Source organism: Denticeps clupeoides, chromosome 9 (assembly GCF_900700375.1).
Source record: "Denticeps clupeoides chromosome 9, fDenClu1.1, whole genome shotgun sequence".
In the NCBI taxonomy this organism is placed as follows: Eukaryota; Metazoa; Chordata; class Actinopteri; order Clupeiformes; family Denticipitidae; genus Denticeps; species Denticeps clupeoides.
In genome coordinates, this window is record NC_041715.1 from 22,214,656 (window position 1) to 22,236,796 (window position 22,141).

General features: G+C 39.7%; 1 protein-coding gene across 1 annotated transcript in view; it reads right to left on the reverse strand.

Annotated features, from left to right (window-relative positions):
- Positions 1 to 22,141, reverse strand: part of col4a1 (collagen, type IV, alpha 1) — a 66,927-nt gene that overhangs the window by 40,372 nt on the left and 4,414 nt on the right. Inside the window, exon 3 of the mRNA XM_028990759.1 lies at positions 9,354 to 9,407. Within this exon, the coding sequence (XP_028846592.1) occupies positions 9,354 to 9,407 (54 nt within the window). The remainder of the gene's footprint in view (positions 1 to 9,353; positions 9,408 to 22,141) is intronic.

Below are 22,141 nucleotides of genomic sequence, written 5' to 3' on the forward strand. Positions count from 1 at the left end.
CGAGGGAAGGAAGCGCAGAGGTCTGACATACTGGGGAGGGGTTTTTATTCTACAACAAATAAACAATAAACTCAAAGAAACAATGGCGCGGTGGCCGAAAACAGTTTAACGTAAATAAAGAACTTAAACAAACCCGTAGGCGTGTGGCGATTGCCAGAACTCAAAACACATAAAAACAAAACTAGGTCAAGTTCGTGCAGCGAGTTCACGAAAATGCCAGCGACCCCGAACGGGCGGAAACTTCCGGCATTTATGGGGCGTCAGGATTGGGTTCCGGTGTGGAGCCCAGCTGCAGGCAATCCTGACAGATGCATTGGTTTTAAGATTAAGATTAATGTGTGAAGGGCTGCTACTACTGATTATTTTAATAATCGGTTAATCTGCTACTACTACTTTGTTTGTTTTTGATTAATCGATGAATTGGATAAAAAAATAAAAAATGTAAATAAAATAATAAAAACAAGAAAAGCATTATTTTCCAAAACCTCTATTCAGAAACAGAACTAAAATCTTTAGAAAGTGCACAAACATCTTGCTCCTTGACCTTTTAAAATAATAAAATGAAAATGGACACAAAAAACATATACGTGTATGCTTTACATCTGCCAAATATATTGTAAAAAAGACCATGTGGTGTGAGAGAGAACAGAGTGTGTAGAAAAACTCTTTCTCCCTCCACACAAAGCACTGTATTCAACCACTCCAATTTGATGTTACCTGGCAGAAAGAGGCATGGCACAATAGAGGTTAAAAATGAACAGTTTCTAATTTATTAACACCGGTGAATAATTATTGTAGTTACATGTGAATATTGAATGTAAATAGGTACCAAGGTTACAGAGAAAATAAAAATGAGAAGAAAGAGTAAAGAGGGAGAAGAGAAAAAGAGGGGGAGGGAAAGACTCAGAAGCCTTCCGGCTTCCGATGGAAAACCCCCTGAGCAAGAAAGCTCTGAGTCCTTTATCATTAAAAGTTATTATTTGAGATTATGGCATTGTTGAGGTGTTCAGAGAGAAAAACAGTTTCACATAAATATTAATTCTGATCCTAAACATATTGATCATACTGAACATGAATTTAAAATGTAAACAATGAATTTTAACAGTGCAATTTCCAATCCCTGATCAGTTATTATCAAATTGTTCATGGGACATGGTTTATGATGTTCAATGTAATACCGGTAATCTAAAATGTCACAAATCCTGGTTATTACTGGTTACAGTTTTGTTTGTAGGTTCATCTATTGTGCCAGCCATATCTACATGCCACATTGTAAGTGATACAGTAATTAGTCTATGTTCATTTTATACCTTGTCGGAGTGGATCTGGATTTAGAAATGCCTCGGTTTCTACGGTCCCGGGCTTTTTAGGATATGTAGATCATTTTTATTTAAATTAAAGCACATAGATTCTATTCCTCCCTATGCAGTAAAATTAAGATAAAAGAGACCTACGGTCACAGATCCACATCCTTACAATATAGACTTTTAATAAAGTTCCACCTGAGCTGCCAGAACAATAATTTGTAAAAAAAACAAAAACAAATAAAGAACCATACAAATCAGAAAAAACAGGATTTCTTTGAATGTCTCATACTCGCCCATACTCGCAGATGCACACATTCACAAACACTCACACTGACACACACATTTACTCTCTCTCACTGCCTTTGTTCAGACACTTTGCATTGCAATAAAAAAATTCTGGCTCAGGCTGATATTTTCTTTGAAGCTATGTTGCCTGCTGCAGAAAACAGCCGTTCAGATGGTGTTAATATGGCAGGGATGCAGTGGTGAGAAGTGAAGTAATTGTCATTGTGAAACACAGTACAGCACACCATCACCTTTTGTGAAACACAGTGTGAAAGGGGAGAGGTGTCTGAGGGCGGTGCTTTGCTCAGTGGCACCTCAGTGAGAAAGTGAAGTGATTGTCACATGTGATACACAGCAGCACAGCACACGCTGCACAGAGTGAAATTTGTCCTCTGCATTTAACCCATCACCCTGAGTGAGCAGTGGGCAGCCATGACAGGCGCCCGGGGAGCAGTGTGTGGGGACGATACTTTGCTCAGTGCCACCTCAGTGGCAACCGGCAACCTTCTGATTACGGGGCCGCTTCCTTAACCGCTTGGCCACCACTCCCCCGCAGTGGTTTGGGATTCTGTTGTCACGTGGGCTGACGAGCTTGCAGTTTTGTCATGGGAAGAGAAATGGGCGGGTCAGATGAGATGTCTGCTAAGACAGACCACGCTGTGGACCAGGTGTATCGCATGGTCTGTTTCAGCACATGTAAAAAATGCACACGTAACACGTCAACGTGCACAGACCACTGCTTGCTGACTGCTTCCACTGGCGGCGTCAGGCAATGGGCGTTAGAGAGCCATTGAAAGCGGCATTTTTTTCCTAAAACGCATGTGTTTAGCTTAAAGCCACATGTTAAAATGCAGGCCAATTGTGCAGGCCAAAAGATTCAAAATACTGATGCTGGCCTACAAAGCCAAACATAGAGTAGCACCATCCTACCTCACAGCCCTTATTACACCTTGCACTGCACCTCGTATACTCGGAGCCTCCAGTACTGCTCGCCTGGTCCCTCCATCAAATCCCACATACTACCATTGTGTCCTTGAGCAAGACACTTAACCCTAAGTTGCTCCAGGGGGGACTGTCCCTGTAACTACTGATTGTAGGTCGCTCTGGATAAGGGTGTCTTATAAGTGAAGAAAATGTAAATGTAATTCAGTGAGGCTTGCAGGCTTTCTCTTTTTGAGAAATAAAAAATGTTTTAAATCTGTATATGGCGAGGCTGTCTGTGCCCACTCAAAATTCAAAACTATTAGAAATGATATCAAGTCTTACCTGTCTAACCTAACACTGTTTTCACTAAAAATTTCACATGGGAACAGTTCATTGGCTTTATGAATGACATTCTTTTACAAAACAAAAAAAAAAAACAGTTTAAAAGCTCTGGGCCACTGAAAACTCACGTAGTGAGGGTAAAATAGTATGTGTAAAAATATCAACTAATACCTTTCTGGTAATACCTTTCTAGTATTTTTTCACTCTAAAAATTACCTGGGAACTTTGCTTGCATGCACAAAGATTTATGATGAATATGGAAATTTCCATGTACAATAAATAGTGTTGCAGCCTTCTGAACAGTTTTTAAGGTGGAACAGACTATTCAAATAAGGAGCTGTGAATAATAAGCTAACTTCAGAGTCATTGTGTACTCTTTCACACCCATATAAGCGGGACTTGAGCGAGGTCCTCGGAGTGCCTGCTTAGTGCTTACTGCTGCTGGGTTGAACTCTCCTACCTGTCTAAAGCAGAGTGGACGGGGTGCTTCCAGATAAAGCACATTTCATTTATAATATTGTCAATCCAAGCTCATTATGTAACAATTAATTTTTCCTGGGTTTTGCAAAATTGCTGAAAAAAAATTTAATCGAATGTCTATTCATTCACATTAGTTGATCCTTGAGTCGGAGGATGGCTGTTCAGACGGCACCAAATAGGCTAGGACTGCCCCTGCATACAGCTAACTATGCCATGGGGAAAAAACAGCCAAGAACATTCCCCAAAAACATGGCAGGAAATGACACCACAACAAAACCAGGCATTGAGTTCAGACAAGCAATATACTTATAAAAACACAGAGAGAAGTAGATACGGTTATCCTGTCTGTGGGTCAGGTGACTTCTGTTCACTGCCTTATTTACTGTAAGATCATCAGTGATGAAGAAATGCCTGAAGGCAGGCAGATTACAGTCCCTGAAAAAAAGTCTTGTCGCTTGTGTACAAATTGACCAAGTGCCGCTGAAATATATTTCTAATAAAGATTTTTTACAAGAAATGGCTCATTTTATTCCCAACAGCTTTTGTAATAATATTTCAGTGCAAAACAAAACTGTCAAAAAGTATTCTAATATTCAAAGCTTGGTAAAGCCCATTGAGTCCATTTTTGCAAAGACATAAGTGTTGTCGCCTTGTCATATGAGCTTCACCTGTGACTAATAATGGATCAATTAGGTCTCAGGTGTGTTGAAAAAAAACCCAGAACCCAGAGGTGTGGACTTGGACTCGAGTCAGACTCGAGTCATTAATTTGATGACTTTAGACTCGACTTGACAAAATTTAAAGAGCCTTGCAACTCGACTTGGACTTTAACATCATTGACTCGCGACTTCACTTGGACTTGAGCATTTTTGACTTGACAAGACTTGCTGTTTCCCAGAAAACCCAAATATTAAAACGTATGTTATTACCAAACGCTCTGTATCTTTCAATGTCTGTGTAAATGTGCGTCTGTGCACGAATTTGCTGTCGGCAAGACATCCAATCAAATTAGATCCACGTTGTTTTGAGCCAACAGCATCCATCCAATCAAATTACAGGACAACCAATGTAGTGGAACACTCAAATAACGCGCCAGTTAGACAAAATGATACCAAAGATAGTTTCGTTCGGATATACAAGGTGGTCAACAAAAAACGAATAGCAGTATGTAAAACATGCGGGTCGAAGATTACAGACGGAGATGCAACAACTTCCAACTTCGTTCGACATTTGAAGTTGCACAAAGAACGGTAAGTTCTGAGTGAATGCTAACGCTTATTTGCTAACTTTTCTTTGCTGTGTAGTTAAATCAGTGAGGCTGTAAACTCGCTGTTAACGTCGCAAAACTGGTAATCTGTCCACTGCGAGTTCACTCCCTTAATTCGTACACTTATTAAAGTGATTTTTTTAAAACCTGGTAGGATGAGGTACTTATACATAACATTAGCCAATGTACAGTATCTCACACAGTAGACAGCGGTCAGCAGCAACGTGTATTTTAGCCACCAACAAAGACATACAATACATACATATTAGTGGTGGGCCGTTATCGGCATTAACGTGCTGTGTGAGACTCTTATCGGGCGATAAAAACGTGCTGCGTTAACGTGAGACTGCTTATCGGCGATAAAAAAATATCACTGTTAATCTATCTATTCACAAAGTTGGGTTGGGAGCTCTGTCTATACTACGCAAGTTATTGGGCCGGAGTTAAATGGTTAGATTTATAAGTATATTTCTTCTTTCTTGTGTCTTTTATGTTCTTATTTTCTAAAGACTTTTATTTTGTTTTTGAGACCCGGTTCAGGTCTCTTGGACACATGGCGTGAGCTGTGAGAGGTGCGTGGGGTTTGTGTGCAAAAAGTTATTTCTTTCATTTTAATTTATGTACATATTAGGAATATTTTACATGTGTGTTCTTTTGTGAATTTTTTTTTTTATGTTCTTTTAATACTGTATATTGTAGAGAGAGGTGCAGAAAGACGCGACCTTTCTTTTTGTACAGGTATGCAGTATTGTAAATTGTGAATGCTTTATGTTAATGTTCAGTTCTCTTGGACACATGGCGTGAGTTGTGAGAGAGAGAGGTGCAGAAAGACGCGATGTGACGCGATGTTCTGACGCAACCTTGCTTTTTGTACAGAATACACTTTGCACAGAAAATCTCTTGGGTGTCAGCTCATCATTTGTGGTTCAAGAAACGAAATAAAAAAGTTACACAACGCAGAAGAAGAACCGCTACACTATGATGACTTTCACCTTGATATTTTAGCGCGGATGTATACCTAGCCGAATGGCACTGTAGGGGGTGAGAACGAGTATTCGAACTGTGAAATTACCACATCAAACGTGACGTGGTAACATGGATGCAGCTATTTAACTGAATACACAGTTGGTAAACACAAGTACATCTTATTTTCCACTTCACGCGGTTAAGTCTGTTATGTTCATGTATCTGTTACAGTACAGGACAAACTGCTGTGGAACTAATTGAAATGCAGTATGTCATGGAAATACAATGTTACCACTTTTTGTTCGAATAATTACAGTTGCACTTGTTTTTTCAGATGCGTTTATTCTGTAAAGCAGTGGTTTAAAATGAAGAATATTCTTTAAAAATATGAGTTAAATGTTAAAAAGAAGTTAATAGTGCAATGTCAGCACTATTTATTTCTGCAGTTTCAATTGCACTTGTTTTAATAAAACAATAGATTTTAAAAGCATACACGATCGGTGAAAATTTATTATTATTGTGCGGTTGAAAAGACTTGAAAGGACTCAAAACTTAAACTTCAGGACTTAGGACTTGACTTGAGACTTATCAGTCTTGACTTTGGACTTGACTCGACACTTGCCTGTCTTGACTTGGCACTTGACTTGGGACTTGAGGGCAAAGACTTGAGACTTACTTGTGACTTGAAAAGCAATGACATTGTCCCACTTCTGCCAGAACCCCACTAGACCTTCACATCAACTGCAACTAGACCTCTGCAAACATGCCTAAGATTCACCCTGAGACTAAAGTGTTAATTATAAAGAGGCTGAAGACCAGATCCACTGCTGATGTGGCAGACACATTCAATGTGTCTCAGCGAGGATAAAACAAAGATTTGAAGAGATTGGAGACGTTTTTGACAAGCCCAGGGCAGACCCCGCAAGTCAACTGCTTGAGAGGACCTTTTGTTGGCTCGGAAATCCAAGGCCAGCCCATTTTTCACTGCAGCAGAGCTCCACAAGACCTGGAAGTCCCTGTATCAATCAGAACAGTTTGACGGATTTTGTCTCGAAATGACCTCCATGGTCGAATCAGTGCCCAGAAGTCAGCACTAAACAAAAGACAATTGAAAAACCATTTGCCAAGGCCCACAGCCTGCTAAAAGGATGGATCCTGGAAAAATGGGCAAAGGGAGGATTTTTCAGAAGAATCTTCTGTTGAATTACACCACAGTCACCGCAAATATTACAGGAGACCTACTGGAGCCCGCATGGATTCGAGATTCACCCAGAATACAGTGAAGTTTGTTGGCGGAAAAATCATGGTCTGGGGTTATATCCAGTATGGGGGTGTGCAATAGATCTGCAGGGTGGAAGATGACATCAATAGTCTGAAATACCAAGAAATCTTTTATATTCCCTTTTATATTCCCAACCATAAAAGAGACCAAATTCTGCAGCAGTATGGTGCTCCATCACATACTTCCATCTCCACATCAAACTTCCTCAAGGTGAAGAAGATTAAGATGCTCCAGGATTGGCCAGCCCAGTCACCAGACATGAACATCATTGAGCATGTGTGGGGTAGGATGAAAGAGGAAGCACGGAAGACGAAACCAAAGAATATTGATGAACTCTGGGAGGCCTGCAAGACTGCTTTCAGAATCAGAGCATCGTATTTATTGGCCAAGTAAGTGCAGCACATACAAGGAATTTGATTCCGGTAGATGTTGTCTCTCAAGTACAGAGTATAAAAAAAACAACAACAATGTGCAAGGATGTGTGTAAGTGTTATTGTACAAGTTGTGGAATTTGTTTATACTGTTTATAAATAAATATATGTACTGAGAATAAATATATGTAAGAATGTATACAGAGTGTACATAAAGTGCAGTGTGCAATGTTGAAGGTGATTTGCAGTGTGAGTTTCAGCTGTTTAGGAGGGAGATGGTGAGGGGGAAGTAACTGTTCCTGTGTCGGCTGGTCCTGGTCTGCAGGCTTCTATAACGTCTGCCAGAGGGCAGCAGGTCAAAAAGTCTGTGACCAGGGTGTGAAGGGCCTGAGATTATTTTCCCTGCCCTTTTCCTGGATCTTGAGAGGTATATGTCCTGCATGGAGGGCAGGGGGCACCGGTGATCCTTATTCCATGCCACAGAGCACTGATTTTCATCATGAGAGTGGAATGATGTTTTCACTTAAAAACTCCATAGCAAATGTTCTTTGCTATTCCTGATGACTTCATCAATAAATTGTATGAATCCTTTCCAAACTGCATGCTCATGCCTTCAAGCTCATGGAAGTCATACAAGATATTAATACAAGATATTAACTACTTAATTTGCTGACATATTTTTGTATTTGCAGTAAATTAGTTCAATTTCTGTTAATAGCAAGTGTTTCTACAAAATAGATAAGCAACAAGACTTTTGTCAGGGACTGTAGAGAGATCAATAATCATTTTGTGTTTTTGAGTGAAAACATCATTCCACTCTCATGATGAAAATCAGTGCTCTGTGGCATGGAATAAGGAATAGGATTTAATTAATAACACACTGCCTTTGTTTTAACTACTAATTGTTTATTAATTAGAGGAGAGACCTTGGAGCAAACAGAACTTGTTTCTAAAAATCGTTTAATGTCTAGCCCATCATTTAACACTGGCAATTTTATGCAATGTGAGTTGACATGTCATGGATTGCTTATAAATGCGTAAGAGTGTGGAGCTTTGGTAAATTGTTCCATTCACTGGAACACCCAAAGATCAGCTGAGTTGACTGCCACAGGGCCCTGGGAATCATATGGTGGTCCCAAACATTAACTGATTCATGCTGTGAATACTCCCTTTTAAACAAACAGTAAGCGAACAAGGCTTTCAGTTCAAAATGAAACTTCAAACAAAAATAACTCATATGTAATATAAATGTACCCAAGGCAAAAGGCTAACAAAATGAAGAAAAAAAGAAGCCTATGCACAAAAGGTACATACTACAATAAATTGAAACATATTTTTAGCAATAAAAACCAGTCTGTCAACATTCTCTGGTTTAAGAGATGATTTAAGAGATTAAGAGATTAAGAAATGTTTTCATTATTTAATATGATTGATGAACATACATTTTACTGCTTATTTGGAAAAATTAAGTATAGCCAGGGCAGATCCATATGCAGAGAGGAATTTTGTGTAGATTTGTCAAAAACTATACACAATTAACTGCAATATATATACAGGTGTCAGTACAGAAGCTGTGTCTTTCCTGTGTGGTGGGAGCAGCTACAACCCTACAGTCTGCTTGTATAATTCTGGAAGCAGATCTATAGACATGAACGATCTATACAATCTATACAGGAACCTGTGTCTTTCCTTTTGAGTCTAGGTGGGAAGAGGAGGTACTGGTCTATAACATGAATGATGTTATTTGTTAAATATCGCAGATGATCATCCTAATTTAAATCGCAATCGTGATTAAAATTTTATTAATTGTGCAGCCCTTCATTGTATAAATCCCCTTTATGCATGCAACCTCTTTGTATTTGGTGTTAATGGGTTCAAACTACACAAGAAAACTGTAAAACTATGAAAAAAAATATTAATAATATTTTTCACAAAATATTTGTTTATTCTGTGTACAGAACCTTTCCACCCACAGAAGTCCATTAAAACTGAAAGCCCTTAACAGACCAATACATGGCCAATGCAAATTGTGACTGGAGGATTAGAATCATGGGTCAGTGTGATATCAGATTTGGTGCTCCACTTGTCTGAACAAAATGTGATTTTTAAGAAAATAATTTTTCACTCACCTTTGATCCCTTGATGCCACTGCAGTCACAGTTCCCACATGAACCTGAGCAGCCCTGCACAAAAACAAAACAAGAAAACAAGAAAAGTGGTCAACTCCCTTCTGAATGCAGATGTCTACCATGCCACTAGATGGCGACAACAAACCACAGTCACCATCGCTGAACACAAAAACACAAAACATAACAGTTACACCCAAACTGAGGTGGAGTTCTTCAGAGTAAATCATCAAAACAGAAAAACTACCGGAATTTCTCACACATATGTTCACAAGAGCATCTCATGACAAAGTACTTCAAGAAAAATCCTGTGCAGCGATCCTGCGGTCTCTGCACCCCCACAGTGTTGTTGCATCATTTCTCCAGCACTTGAAGGCCATCCAGCCAAAAAAAGTGTTGCAACATCAGGCCTTTTTAGGCGGCTGCAGGACCAGCACAGTACCCTCACTGCCTTTATGCAAAATCACAATTCTTACTGTTACTGAGGACTATGTGGATAACCTGTCTCATATATTTATAATTGCAGAAAAATATAACTCAGAATGTTGTTAACCATTTTTGGAAACCATGACTTTTAGAAATGCATGACAGACAGTCAGATGGATTGATGTTTGTAGCTGGTATCTATTATAATGATCATTGGATCAAGATGGCTATGAAGAATACACAGACAGAGACACAATAAAAGGCCTCACATGGTCCTCATCAGATCTTCGCAACTGCTGCGGACTGGAGTCTCATGCTGACTCTTGTTGTTTGACATCATTTGATAGTTTATGTGCTGACTGTTTACACACCTCACACAGAATATGAGCAATCCAGGTCACATAGTTGTGGGTTGGGGTGCAGCAGCACTGTCGAAATGATCATAAATTAAACATTTTTGTGAATCTGAGTGATGAGCAGTGTGGGTTCGTGGATAGGACAGGTTATGTGACAGTGAAGATGATGAGGAGGTAGTTTTATGTTTAGGGGTTTATTGCCATGACAGTTATATTCATAACAACAAATAAATAAACAGCATTGCAAACACGGGAAGTCTGACTTACATTAAACATTCCAATCTACACAAACCATTACTAATACTGCCCAGTACTACATACCGTATGCTGAGCTGTGCTGTGTGTGTTACATTTTCCCTCTGATTTGTAGCTAATATTCCACTGCAGATGAAAGGAGACTGGCGAGAGAAACGGAACAGATGACTGACTGGGGGACACTGAGACACTTCCCTTACAGGTCCATGGCATGATGCAGAGATGCAGGAAATAAAACAAATGGTTTAAAGTGAGTCACAAGGATGTGACTCACTTTAATCTCGATTCCCTAACCCCCCCTTAGAATCTCATTGTGTTTATTTGATCTGAAGCTGCATTGTACGTTTATTTATCAGCTCATGTGATGCTGAGATAGGCCTCTGGAAGCCTGTGTGTGTGTGTGTGTGTGTGTGTGTGTGTGTGTGTGTGTGCATAAATATTTACAAGAGAGAGAAGGAGAGGACTGTAGAGCAAGGCAGAGGTAATTAAAATGCGGTCTGGATGGTTGTACATGTTTACCCAGTGCCAGAGAGAGGAGGAGAAATGATTAGCAGACGTCCACACCCACAACATCTCAGAGAAGGTGTGTTGTCTGTGTCATTATGATGGAGTAGATTGGAGTACTGATGCAGTTCTCACAGTGCACAACAATGAGGAATAGGAGAAAAATGTCAGCAATGACATCTGTGATCTCTGGCATGTTTGAAACCCCTCTAACACACATATGAACACACACACATAATTGTTATACCCTGGGACACTGCATTTCCTACTTTAATACACTGAGGGAAATATTTCAGATCACAAGACCCCACAAGATAAAACACATTCAATAGGTGTCCCTGTAAAGACATCTGCTAAAATTCCATAAATGTAAAATAACACAGGCATGATAAATAGCCAAACGAAATTCTTTGTGGATGAGGTTACCCTGACAACACTACCCATAGCCATTAGCATCACCTCGTGTTGAGGCATCTCAAAAGTCCAGTGGCACCCCGAAATCTGTTTACATTCAGGAATAAACATTGCATAACCATGACAACTGCCATTCCACTAGCCTACAGAAACAAACACTGTATCCCATATGTGTGACCAGCGTAGGACAGATTATTTTATTTGTTGCACTGACTCTGCCTGTTCTGAGCATGATCACGCTCCAAAAGTAAAAACCATAATCACTAATTCCAGTTTTCATGTTAGTTTCCCCGTATCAAAGCCTCAAAACACCGATTGTTATATACAGTATGAGGATAGTTGTCACGTCTCAGGGTTGCATGGGGAAGGAAGCACAGACATCACGACATCATAGCACAAAAGGGATTTATTTTCACACAAAACAAAGGAAAATCAAACCTGTCGCAAGGGCCAAAACGGAACTCAAAAGGAAAGAAAAACCAACTCTAAGGCAAGTGATGGTTGTCAGGAACAAAACAAAATACTACAGCAGTTAGCTTTAACATCAGCCCAATATATCAGTAATATGAGCACATATCTCTGCGGCCCAGTCCTGTTGGGCCAAGTGAAGTGAACATTCCCCATCCTCCCAATAAACTGGTCCAGCTGTTGCTCAGATCCACCTCTGCACCTCTGAACAGGAGCATTATTGCTGGAAATCAGCAGAAGAGCAACATGCAACACTGGCTAAAGCTGCTTGTGCATGACCAGGCAGTTTCTCCATGATGTCTCCTTCCTAGAAAGGTGAAGACATTTTCACTGAACCACACAGGAATATCAGCGAGGAAAGCTGAAATACAACCCCTCTGTTGTAAGATTCCCACTCAGATTCATACGTGCCAAGCATGTTTTCTGGATTTAACAGTAACTTGAAATAACTGCTGTTATTTGGTTTCAGTCTGGGTACCTTCGACCTTCCTTCAAGCCCAGTAGAGACCCTCAGAAACACAAATACAGTATAAACACACTTTTTTTAGATACTGATGTAGGGTTATCATAATAGTTGAGATTGATTAATTTTTCAGCCATCCCAATTCATGTTTTTCAACAGAGACATAAAATATCTACACACTGTGTTTGGTAGTGTGGCTGTAACGAATAACATTTACTCACATTTTTATTATTTTACTTCGTATTTTACTGCCAATTACTTCATAAAAATTAAATGCAGAAAATCCGCCTGAACTGAAAGGAAATTGTGCAGGTTTGCGGCTCGGACGCAGCATATTTCTCAAATCGTGGACTGCAGCACCTCACTATGAAAAAAGGCATGTCATCTGGGTTCTAGAGCCGGTCAATTAACAGCTAATCAGAAAATAGCAGTATTGTATCTGGGCAAAACGCAACAAAACAACCAATGAAAAGGTATCCAGGTTATTCTGGTAATCTTCTGAAAATGTGGTTGACCCCAACAATAATGCTCCGTGCATCTCTTCAAGCACACAGTAAGTCATCTTTTGCTTTTGCTGTTCTAACAAATTCATTTACTTTACATTTACATTTAGGGCATTTGGCAGACGCCGTTATCCAGAGCGACTTACAACGTGATTTCATGTTACCATCGATGAAGTGATCAATTCTGGTTCATTAGGACATAAATTGTTTCAAACAATTAGTTTGAAACAAACATGAATGTTGTGGACATGGGTGGTAGTAGCCTAGTGGGTAACACACTCACCTATGAACCATAAGACCACTTCCTACCATTGTGTCCCTGAGCAAGACACTTAAACCCTAAGGGGGGGACTGTCCCTGTAACTACTGATTGTAAGTCGCTCTGGATAAGGGTGTCTGATAAATGCTGTAAATGTAAAAATGTAAAATGAGTAGAGTAGACTATACAGTGCATCTGGAACGTATTCATAGTGCATCAGTGTTACGTCCCTGGACGTATGCGCCCACGTGTTTTGTGTGTCTGGCTTTGTTTTTGTGTCCTGTCTCTTTTAGGTTGACTTTGTGGGAGGAGTTAAAACCTACCAGCTCCACCTACTATCTGCCTATTGGTTACCACCACCTATATAAAGAGACTTCGGATGGTGTTCGGGAGGTGCCCAGGTTCTGCTAGACCGTTAATCTTTTGGGAGGTCCCCAGGGTCCTGTCATGATCTGGTCCGAAAGGGGTTTCACTGTTGTCCTGTGTAATGTTCCCTAATCGTTTTCACCTGTGTCAAATGTATAAAGCTGCCCTGTTTGTTTCTGTTTGCCGTCAGGTCTTTGTGATGTCTTGCGATTGCGTCCTTCCTTCCTCATCTTCTCGTCACCTCTTCGTCATGCCAGCATAGTTGTGACAGGTCCATGGATATCTGCAAGGAGCTCCGTTGCAGATCTCATTTGTGTGTCTTGTTGCTTTGTGTGATAGACCCTTTGTTGTTAGCCTGTGCTAGCCTGTTAAGTTTATGTGCCCTTTTTGTTAACTTTTGTGCATGTTTGAGTTATCCCTGTTGGACAACCCCTTCCTTTAGGCTGTACTGATGTTGGTTAGCTGTGCTGAGTCTGCCGTTTTATTGTACCTGTTAGCTCACTGTAAGCACTGTTAGTATGCTTTGTTTGGTTATGTGTGTGTAACAGTGGACGTCCTCCTCTCCTTGTCACGTTTCTTAAACACCTAGACCCCATATTTTGTTTTGGCCTTATTCCAAAATGGATTAAATGCACTTTTTTCCCCAATTCAACACACAAACCCATTATAATGACAATGTAAAAAAAAAAAAAAATTACTTTAATTTTAAGTTTTCTTTAAATTTATTAAAAAGAAAAAAAAAAAGAGAAATCATATCTATGTAAGTATTCACAGTCTTTGCTCAGTACTTGGTTGATGCATCTTTGGCTGCAATTACAGTTAGATGTCCTGTTTTTCCACAGGTGGATTGCAATTAGGGACAGTGGTGGCCTAGCGGTTAGGGAAGCAGACCCATCATTGGAAGGCCGCCGGTTCTGAGCACTGTCCCCACACACTGCTCCCCGGGGCCTTTCACGGCTGCCCACTGCTCACTAAGGTGATGGATTAATTGCAAAGGACACATTTCGTTGTGTGCACCTAGCTGTGCTCAATAAATTTGCCAAAACCTCAAGAATTCTGAGGGAAAAATTTATTTAATACTGTAACATAACAAAATACTGTAACATAACAAAATGGAAAAAGTGTGAATACTTTCCGGATGAACTGTATATGCTTTGTGCTTGTGTTTTCCATACATTGCTGAAGAGTTTTACAGTCTAATGCTGTAGTATTCTGTGGGGCAGGATGCTTTATTTAATTTCTGATTTCAGCAGTCAGTGTGCTCAATTGCCAGTAAAGACAACTTATATATTTATGTTTGCTATAGGAAGAACAAAAAGCACAGTTTGTTAATAAGGAATTGTTGATAATTGTCTCAGTCAAAGTGAAGTGATTGTCATTGTGATGCAGAGCACAGCACACAGTGCACACCAAAATGTGTCCTCTGCTTTTAACCCATCACACTTAGTAGCACTTGGGGAGCAGTGTGTGAGGACGGTGCTTTGCTCAGTGGCACCTCAGTGGCACCTTTGGGGGACCAGGACTTGAACTGGCAACCTTCTGATTACGGGGCTACTTCCTTAACCGCTAGGCCACATCTGCCCTGAATATTATACCGCCTAAAAGTTTAATAAAACTAGTACTGTATTGGATTTATGACTGGGTACTTTTACTTTTACTTGAGTAGAATTTAGGCAAGGTAAAGATACTTTTACTTTATTACATTTTGTTCAGTACTTTTTCCACCTCTGTGTAAACTACGCTTACAGTCAACCACCACGGCAGTCAAGAAGCAATTAAAAATAAACCTATTCAGTGGGGACCTTGTTAAGAGATCTTCAGGATTCTCCACAAAACTGTGTTTTTTTCCCATGGCATCAGCTTATTACAAACTCCACTGTGCCTAAGAACTGAGAAAAAATGACCATGAATTTGTTTCACAGTCTAGGCACTGAATTTTAAGTGAAGCCCAGTTAGAACACTTGCTGTACATTTGTGATTCACTTGCTTGACATTTCAATAAAATGCAATAGAATGGTATTATTATCAGTTTTGAGAGAGGTGAGTTTGTCTATCAAGTCTTGGATAGGACACAGCACTGTGGGTTCAGCAGTGTTGTCTATTCAGATTGGCTGTTAAAGCCACGCCCGCTTACTATGGTTACTACCTCTGGTTTTCTTGGGCTGATTAAACTGGGTGCTGATCGAACTGTGCAGGCCATAACAGATGGACCTGTGAGACTTTTCCAGGACACAGGCTTTGAGAACTGGATGCACAGATTGGGCTGCTGTCAATGTTTATATGTTAATGTACAACAACGTTGTGCCAAAAAAAATGTGGAAAATCAGCTGTTTGCAGCATTCCTTACTGTGAAACATTTAATTGTTCCGTGATCAAGCTGCTACAGTTTTATTTAATAATATCAAGTGATCTGCATGGAGGAATGAAACACTGTTAAAAATATCAAGACTATTGCCAGCCATTAAAAACTGATAACAACTAATCCTACTGCTGACTGAAGCCAAGACTGAAGCCTAGCCAAGGAGAGAGTCAAGGTCCTAGGGAATCATGGGAGAAGAGGAGGAAGCTTGGGGAGGAGCCTGTCCTGTCCGCTGTTGAAACATTTTCTCTTACAGAAGATTCCCACAGATGCTGATGTGAAGCAGTGAGATTAATATGAAAATGTATGTGTCTGTGCCCAATATCCCATTCGGCGACATCCCAGTTTCACTGCAAAGTTCTCACCAAGAAGTGATTTTACAAGGTTTTACAGGGATGTTCACACACACAAAAATCAAGCATAGCCAAACATACACATATTGGGGAGGTTGGATCTGCAGAGAACAAGTTGCTTCCGCTGCCAGCTCATAGCTGAACACCAGCCCATTTCTTTCTTCTTTTTTAGGGGATGTTTGACCTAAACAGCTGGAGGGAGGCACATGATGATCGCCTTGGTTCCTGCTGTGTTTATCTTGACAGCAGGCCATAGAGATTTTTGTGGGGAACACAGGGTGATGTGTGTGTGTGTTGTGGTTTAGACTCACAGCTCTCACACCAACCACAACCACAATCACCAAGACCACAGTACATCCCCACTTGTTATCACTCTCCTGACCTCAAAAGAGAACATTTTTCTTGATATTCAGACAGAACTAACTTAGCAGATCTATGCTGGAGCTGGGAGGAACTTTTGAGCGCAGTAACACATTTTTCTGATGTCAGCACGTGCCAGGCTACTGAACACAGGCCAGCAGTGGAATATTTCAGGTGCCAGTAGGGCAGTGCTGTGCCACAATTGATGCCATACTTGGAAGATGAGGGTGCCATGAAATTTAAACAAAACTGACAGTCTTTGGCAAGAGGAGCTAAAAGCGTGATCTCAGGCTGCATGAGTCACTAAAAGAACATCTTGAACAAAGAAAAGTCTCTGGATACAAGGCTTGTCTTAATTTTAATTTTAGCGTCATTTAAGTCTTAGTCAATTCCATACTCATTTTAGTCTAGTCAAGTTTTATTTGACTAAAAATCTGAGCATTATATTGATATTTTAGTCAGAATTATCTATGATCCAGTTTAATATTTTAGTCTCTTTTAATAGTAATACAATTCTATTTAATCCAGTCAATATAGTACAAGTACCTTGTAGAATAACGAAAAACTAAATTTTCTTTTAGTTAAATGCATTTCACAATTAAAACAAGGTTATCTTATTGTATATTATTTTTACCTTATAGAATCAAGAATACTCAAGTTGTCAAGTTCTAAAAATAAATCAGGGGGGATGGTGAACTGTTTACCCTTATTGTTGTATAAATACATTCATATTAATAAAATACAAAATACAAATACATTAATAATAAGCCAAAACTGAAACTACACACAACAGTTGCAGGGTCCACAAAAATGTCACAGCCCCGACCGGCTGCTCCAAAGTTCCTTATAACCAGTCCTGCAGGTGCACCCAATACTGACAGATAGGATGGTTTAATTAAGGTCCAACCAGTTGTTTGCTCTTACACACATATTTGTGAGGAAATCTGACTTGATTGTCATTAAAGGTAAAATGTCCAAACTGCTTACTGGGAGTCCAAGACAACAAACTGGTCAGCTGTACCTTGCACAACTACCATACACACATGATTACACATGTATGTCAAGACGTTTATAAATTGGTGATACACATTCATTGGCAGGGTAGTCGGCTCCATAAAATCAATGGGGAAAAAAACATGGTTTGCATCTATGATTTTGTTGAAAACCAGCAAACACACATATACCACCCAAGTATGATGAAATTCTATAGATTATCATTGCAGTAAATGTGCAGTATGAAGATTGGTATTGTAAGTGTGCTAACTGGGATGCTCAGGTCAGCAGCAGTGGCAGGCATTTTTTTACATTTTTTACATTTTACATTGGCACCCACAGGCCACCGCTGACGTCTGAAGATTAGCATGGATACAATGCTTTAGATTGTCTTATATCAATGTGTGTGGATATGCACATACTGGGAGTGTGATTGCATGCGCGATATCATGTGTGTGGTGTATATTTGTATATTTGCATGTGATATTTGCAAAGCCTCTTCTCTTTATGGGGGTGTTTGTCTTGATTCAATCTCCCATTTGTTACCATGATGACCCCTAACCCCTGTTGTCTGGGTTAAACAGGAGAATGAGTGTGGTTCAACTCACAATATTTGAGACCTGGCCAATCAAAGAAAGAGGAAAGAAAGTATTTTTTAAATAAAAAAACTTTCATCAACACATGGGTCATATTAGCTCACTTTTCACAGTCAAGTTATAAATGTGTGTAAAAAGCAAAAAGATGAATGGAATATCATTCATTGCATGTTATTGGAAATGTCAAAATCCATATTGGGAGTTGATATTGGAGGTGGTTACCAAGGCAGTTTTAAGGGAAAGCATCAAGGCTTGGTGGTCTAAATGCATCCCTAGGCACACAAAGAAGTCATCTGACGGATGAGCACAGGATTTTTTCAACTTTTGATAACCAGGCATGCAATTCTAAGGGTGGCTTCCTCTAGAGGAATGCTGGATGGGAGTGACCCCCGCTTGCCTCCATTGTTCAGCCTCTTCCTAAACAAAGGGACATTGCTCCATTTCAACATAGGCCAAAGACAAAAATGTGAAAGAAATGTTCCCTGTCCAATTACACTATTGAGGTGGACACTTCTGTGTTCCAATTAAAGTGTATTAGATGCTCACTTTATTCACAATGTCAATGTATATGAAAGGGAAGTGATTGTCATTGTGAAACACTGCAGCACTGTCTGTGTGTGTGTATATTGGTAACCAAAATCTGTCCTGAAAAGCACCTCAATGCTGCTTTATACAGGTCAGAAACTGACAACAGATCCTGACATAAATCTTTATTTTAAACACTCCATATAATTAATTGAATTGTTTGCTGTGGTTCTATTGAGAAGCGTTTGGTCAAATCTGAGACCAGGTTCTCCAGCAGCTGTCCTGTTTAAAGCCCTCCAGAGCTTTCTAAGATGTGCTATGGGTATCCTCCAGGTGATCAGACAACATGAGCCTGGGTCTCACGCTACATTACATCTGGTTTGAGGCCGGAAAAAGGCAGCAGACAAAAGGAGAAAGGGACTGGTCAAATAGAGACATTCTGACCTAGAAACAAACAGCCAGAGAAGAAAAAAGTAGACAAAAGATCAAGAGACTAGCCAAGAGAAAAAAAAAAATATATATATATATATATAAAAAAAAAACAAAGTTTGTTATTTCATTCACATGATAATCATAATGTCTTCCCAGTGTGGCTTTAAAATTCTGTTGTGCCATGAATTCAACTAACACATAAATAAATTATTTCTAGCATTTGTAGAAGGGATACAAATGGCAGAGATACATTGCAAATACATTGAGACAAATCCATATTCTACAATGGGTTGATTATCAGTTGTCAGTTATCAATCTTGTTTATCAGTTTTACCCTTGGGACCTGAACTGAAAAGAGTTCCTCCTTATCCTTACTTTTACGGTTGAGGTCAGCAAAAGTATGAGTCAAATTAAATTTTCTAATGTTTCTAATATTTCTAGTGGGACAGTGGTTGGCCTAGGGGGTAAGGAAATTAACATATAATCAGAAAGTTGCCGGTTTGAGCAAAGCACCGTCCCCACACACCTGTCATCGTTGCCCACTGCTCACCAAGGGTGATGGTTAAAAGCAGAGGACACATTTTGTTGTGTGCACCGTGTGCCGTGCTCACAATTGCAATCACTTCACTTCACATCTAATTGTTGGAAATCAGCTCAATTTACTCAAAGTAGGTAAATCCAGCTTGCACTCTTGTGTTGTGCTGATTAAAATATATTGTTTCACATCTAATAAAAGTGCAGAGGAACATGAAGTTATCTGGGCTTCAGTTCTACCTCTTGGGCTCAACATTTTTAAAAACTTTTGCTCCCTCTCTCCTGTCAATAACTACCTCCCACTCTTCATGGATGAATTATGAGTGTGAAAATGGTGGCTGAAAAGCAACATACTCTCTTTTCCCAGAGTTCAGATCCCTCCCTGTCCTACCTCTCCCACCCGGGTGGCTAAAAATGAACCTGGATTGTTTTATCCCAGACAGGAAGCAGTTTCTCTTAACAGCCCAACCAGACAAGGAAATACCTTGACAGGACATCAGGTCACTGTGCTGGAATGGGATTGACATAGAGCGGACAACTTTTATTTATTTGTCTGGACAGGCCAGATATCATTGGATAATGAAAGACTATTCTTCACCATCAAGCCTGAACAATAAGACAATAAGAATACGTCCTGACTGAGAAGGTCCTGAGTTCTAGCATCTTCATGGTTTGCATGGTATACTGTTACAGTATATATCCTGTAGATTTATCAACCCTCTGCTTGGGGTTTGTTTTCACAGAAACGGTTGCTCATTTTTGTGAGATCTCTTCACCTTTAATTAGTCCCTTGCAGAGCAGCTAACTCTGAGCTCTTGTAACGTTTATCATGCACATTTTGGGTTGTTTGTCTTCCAGTGGGATTCTAACTCCTTATGTTAGCACTTGGCAACATGCTTTGCCAACATGTCCAGAGAATGAAAGTGGTCTAAACGCAACCCTGCAGCACAAGGGTTCAGGAGGAAAATAACCCTGAGCAGTTGTACCAATTAGCATAGCAGCTTAATGGATAGCACAAGCCTTGCTTGTGACCAAGGCTGAAATGTAACTTGAGTGGGAACTCAAGTTAGCTGCAATACAGGGGCTTTTGTAACATAGCTCAAAATGTTATGTATTTTAAATACATTAATTATAAAGTTACATACAGATTTTGTGATCAAAAGTGCGTTGCTGTTAAATGTTATATGAATGTTTTTCTAGATAGCCTAATTATTACTGGTCATTTACAAAATAATCTGTACTATGAGATGCTGTGCGGTCCAAAATTCTGGTGAACAAATTCTAAGACAAATGAGATCAGATAGAACTGCAATTTCCAGCAGGCATTTCCATATGTGAGATGGCCTGATAAAAGAGTCTGTATGTCTGTATGTATTGTATTTATAGTGCTTTAGGTGTGATTGCAACTGATAGGTCTTGTTCAGGAGCCACTGCTATCTTCTAGAGAACAGATAATAGATAATAATCATTGCTGATCTGTGATGAGCAAGCACTCCATGTTCTTTGTACTGATGTGGTCTCTTCAGCTGCAAAGGATTACAATGATGTCTAGGACACCAAAGCAATAGAAATCTAATCACACAGCATAGTTTGGCTGTTCAGCCAGGAGCACTATACCCACCAGATTTACTGAAGAAATAGTGAGCTGAACTGTGGTCTTTTAATTTTCTAATGCAATCGTAATGTGCAGGAACACAGCTCATAGCTAGTCAAAGTTTTTTAACCTATTGTGGATTAACAGGTTGGGTCACCAGGTGGAATAGACATAACCTAAAAATCAGGCTATGCAGGGGAGCAAGCTGTCTGCTTTGAGAGGACAAAGAAGCAACCTAGAAGTAAAGCACAAGCTGTCTGTTTAACGATAATGTTAGGATTTATATTCTATAGTCACAATATAGTCGTTTACTACATTGCACCTGGAACAAGTCAATACATCGAGTATATTCCATATATTACCCACCCCTAGTTCCAGGAATAAAAAAGGGCATTACTCAGAAAAGATGCCTTTATACAGCAAATTAATCTTATGGCTACAACCATGCAGCGCTATAAATCACCAAATCTTAAAGCAAATTAAGTTGCTAAATCAATGAGTCACTGAAAAATGCAAAGACAGTTGTGATAAAGTTTCATGCAAGTTCAAAGAAGTGGCCCAGCTCATGACTGATTTGGGTTTTGATTGTTGCCATGCCGACAGCAAGACGTTAAGTCTTCTTTTAGACATGAAACCCAAACTGAACTCTTTTTGATCCTTTCCACATACACAGATGGTGACAGAGGGTCAGTGTCACACTTCTGTTCTGTTTGCTAAAGCGATTATAATTGTTTTAAGATAGCTTAAGATATAGGCAAACAGCTTATGCTCAGTCATAACATTCTCTAATCTTGATTATACCACATTTTTAATAATGAGCACAACAAGATCCATGGAACTCTACATGGTTTTTAGTATTATCTACAGCCATGAAAGCATGAGATGCAGATTGCCAAATATGTGGCAGATTTCATGCTTGCTTACCTTTCCATACTCTCCAGATTGTTTTATGTGGCAAACTCTCAAATATATGATTATGTCTGTGGTACCTGCATACCAACATCTCACATATTTCCCTTTGATCGGGTCTT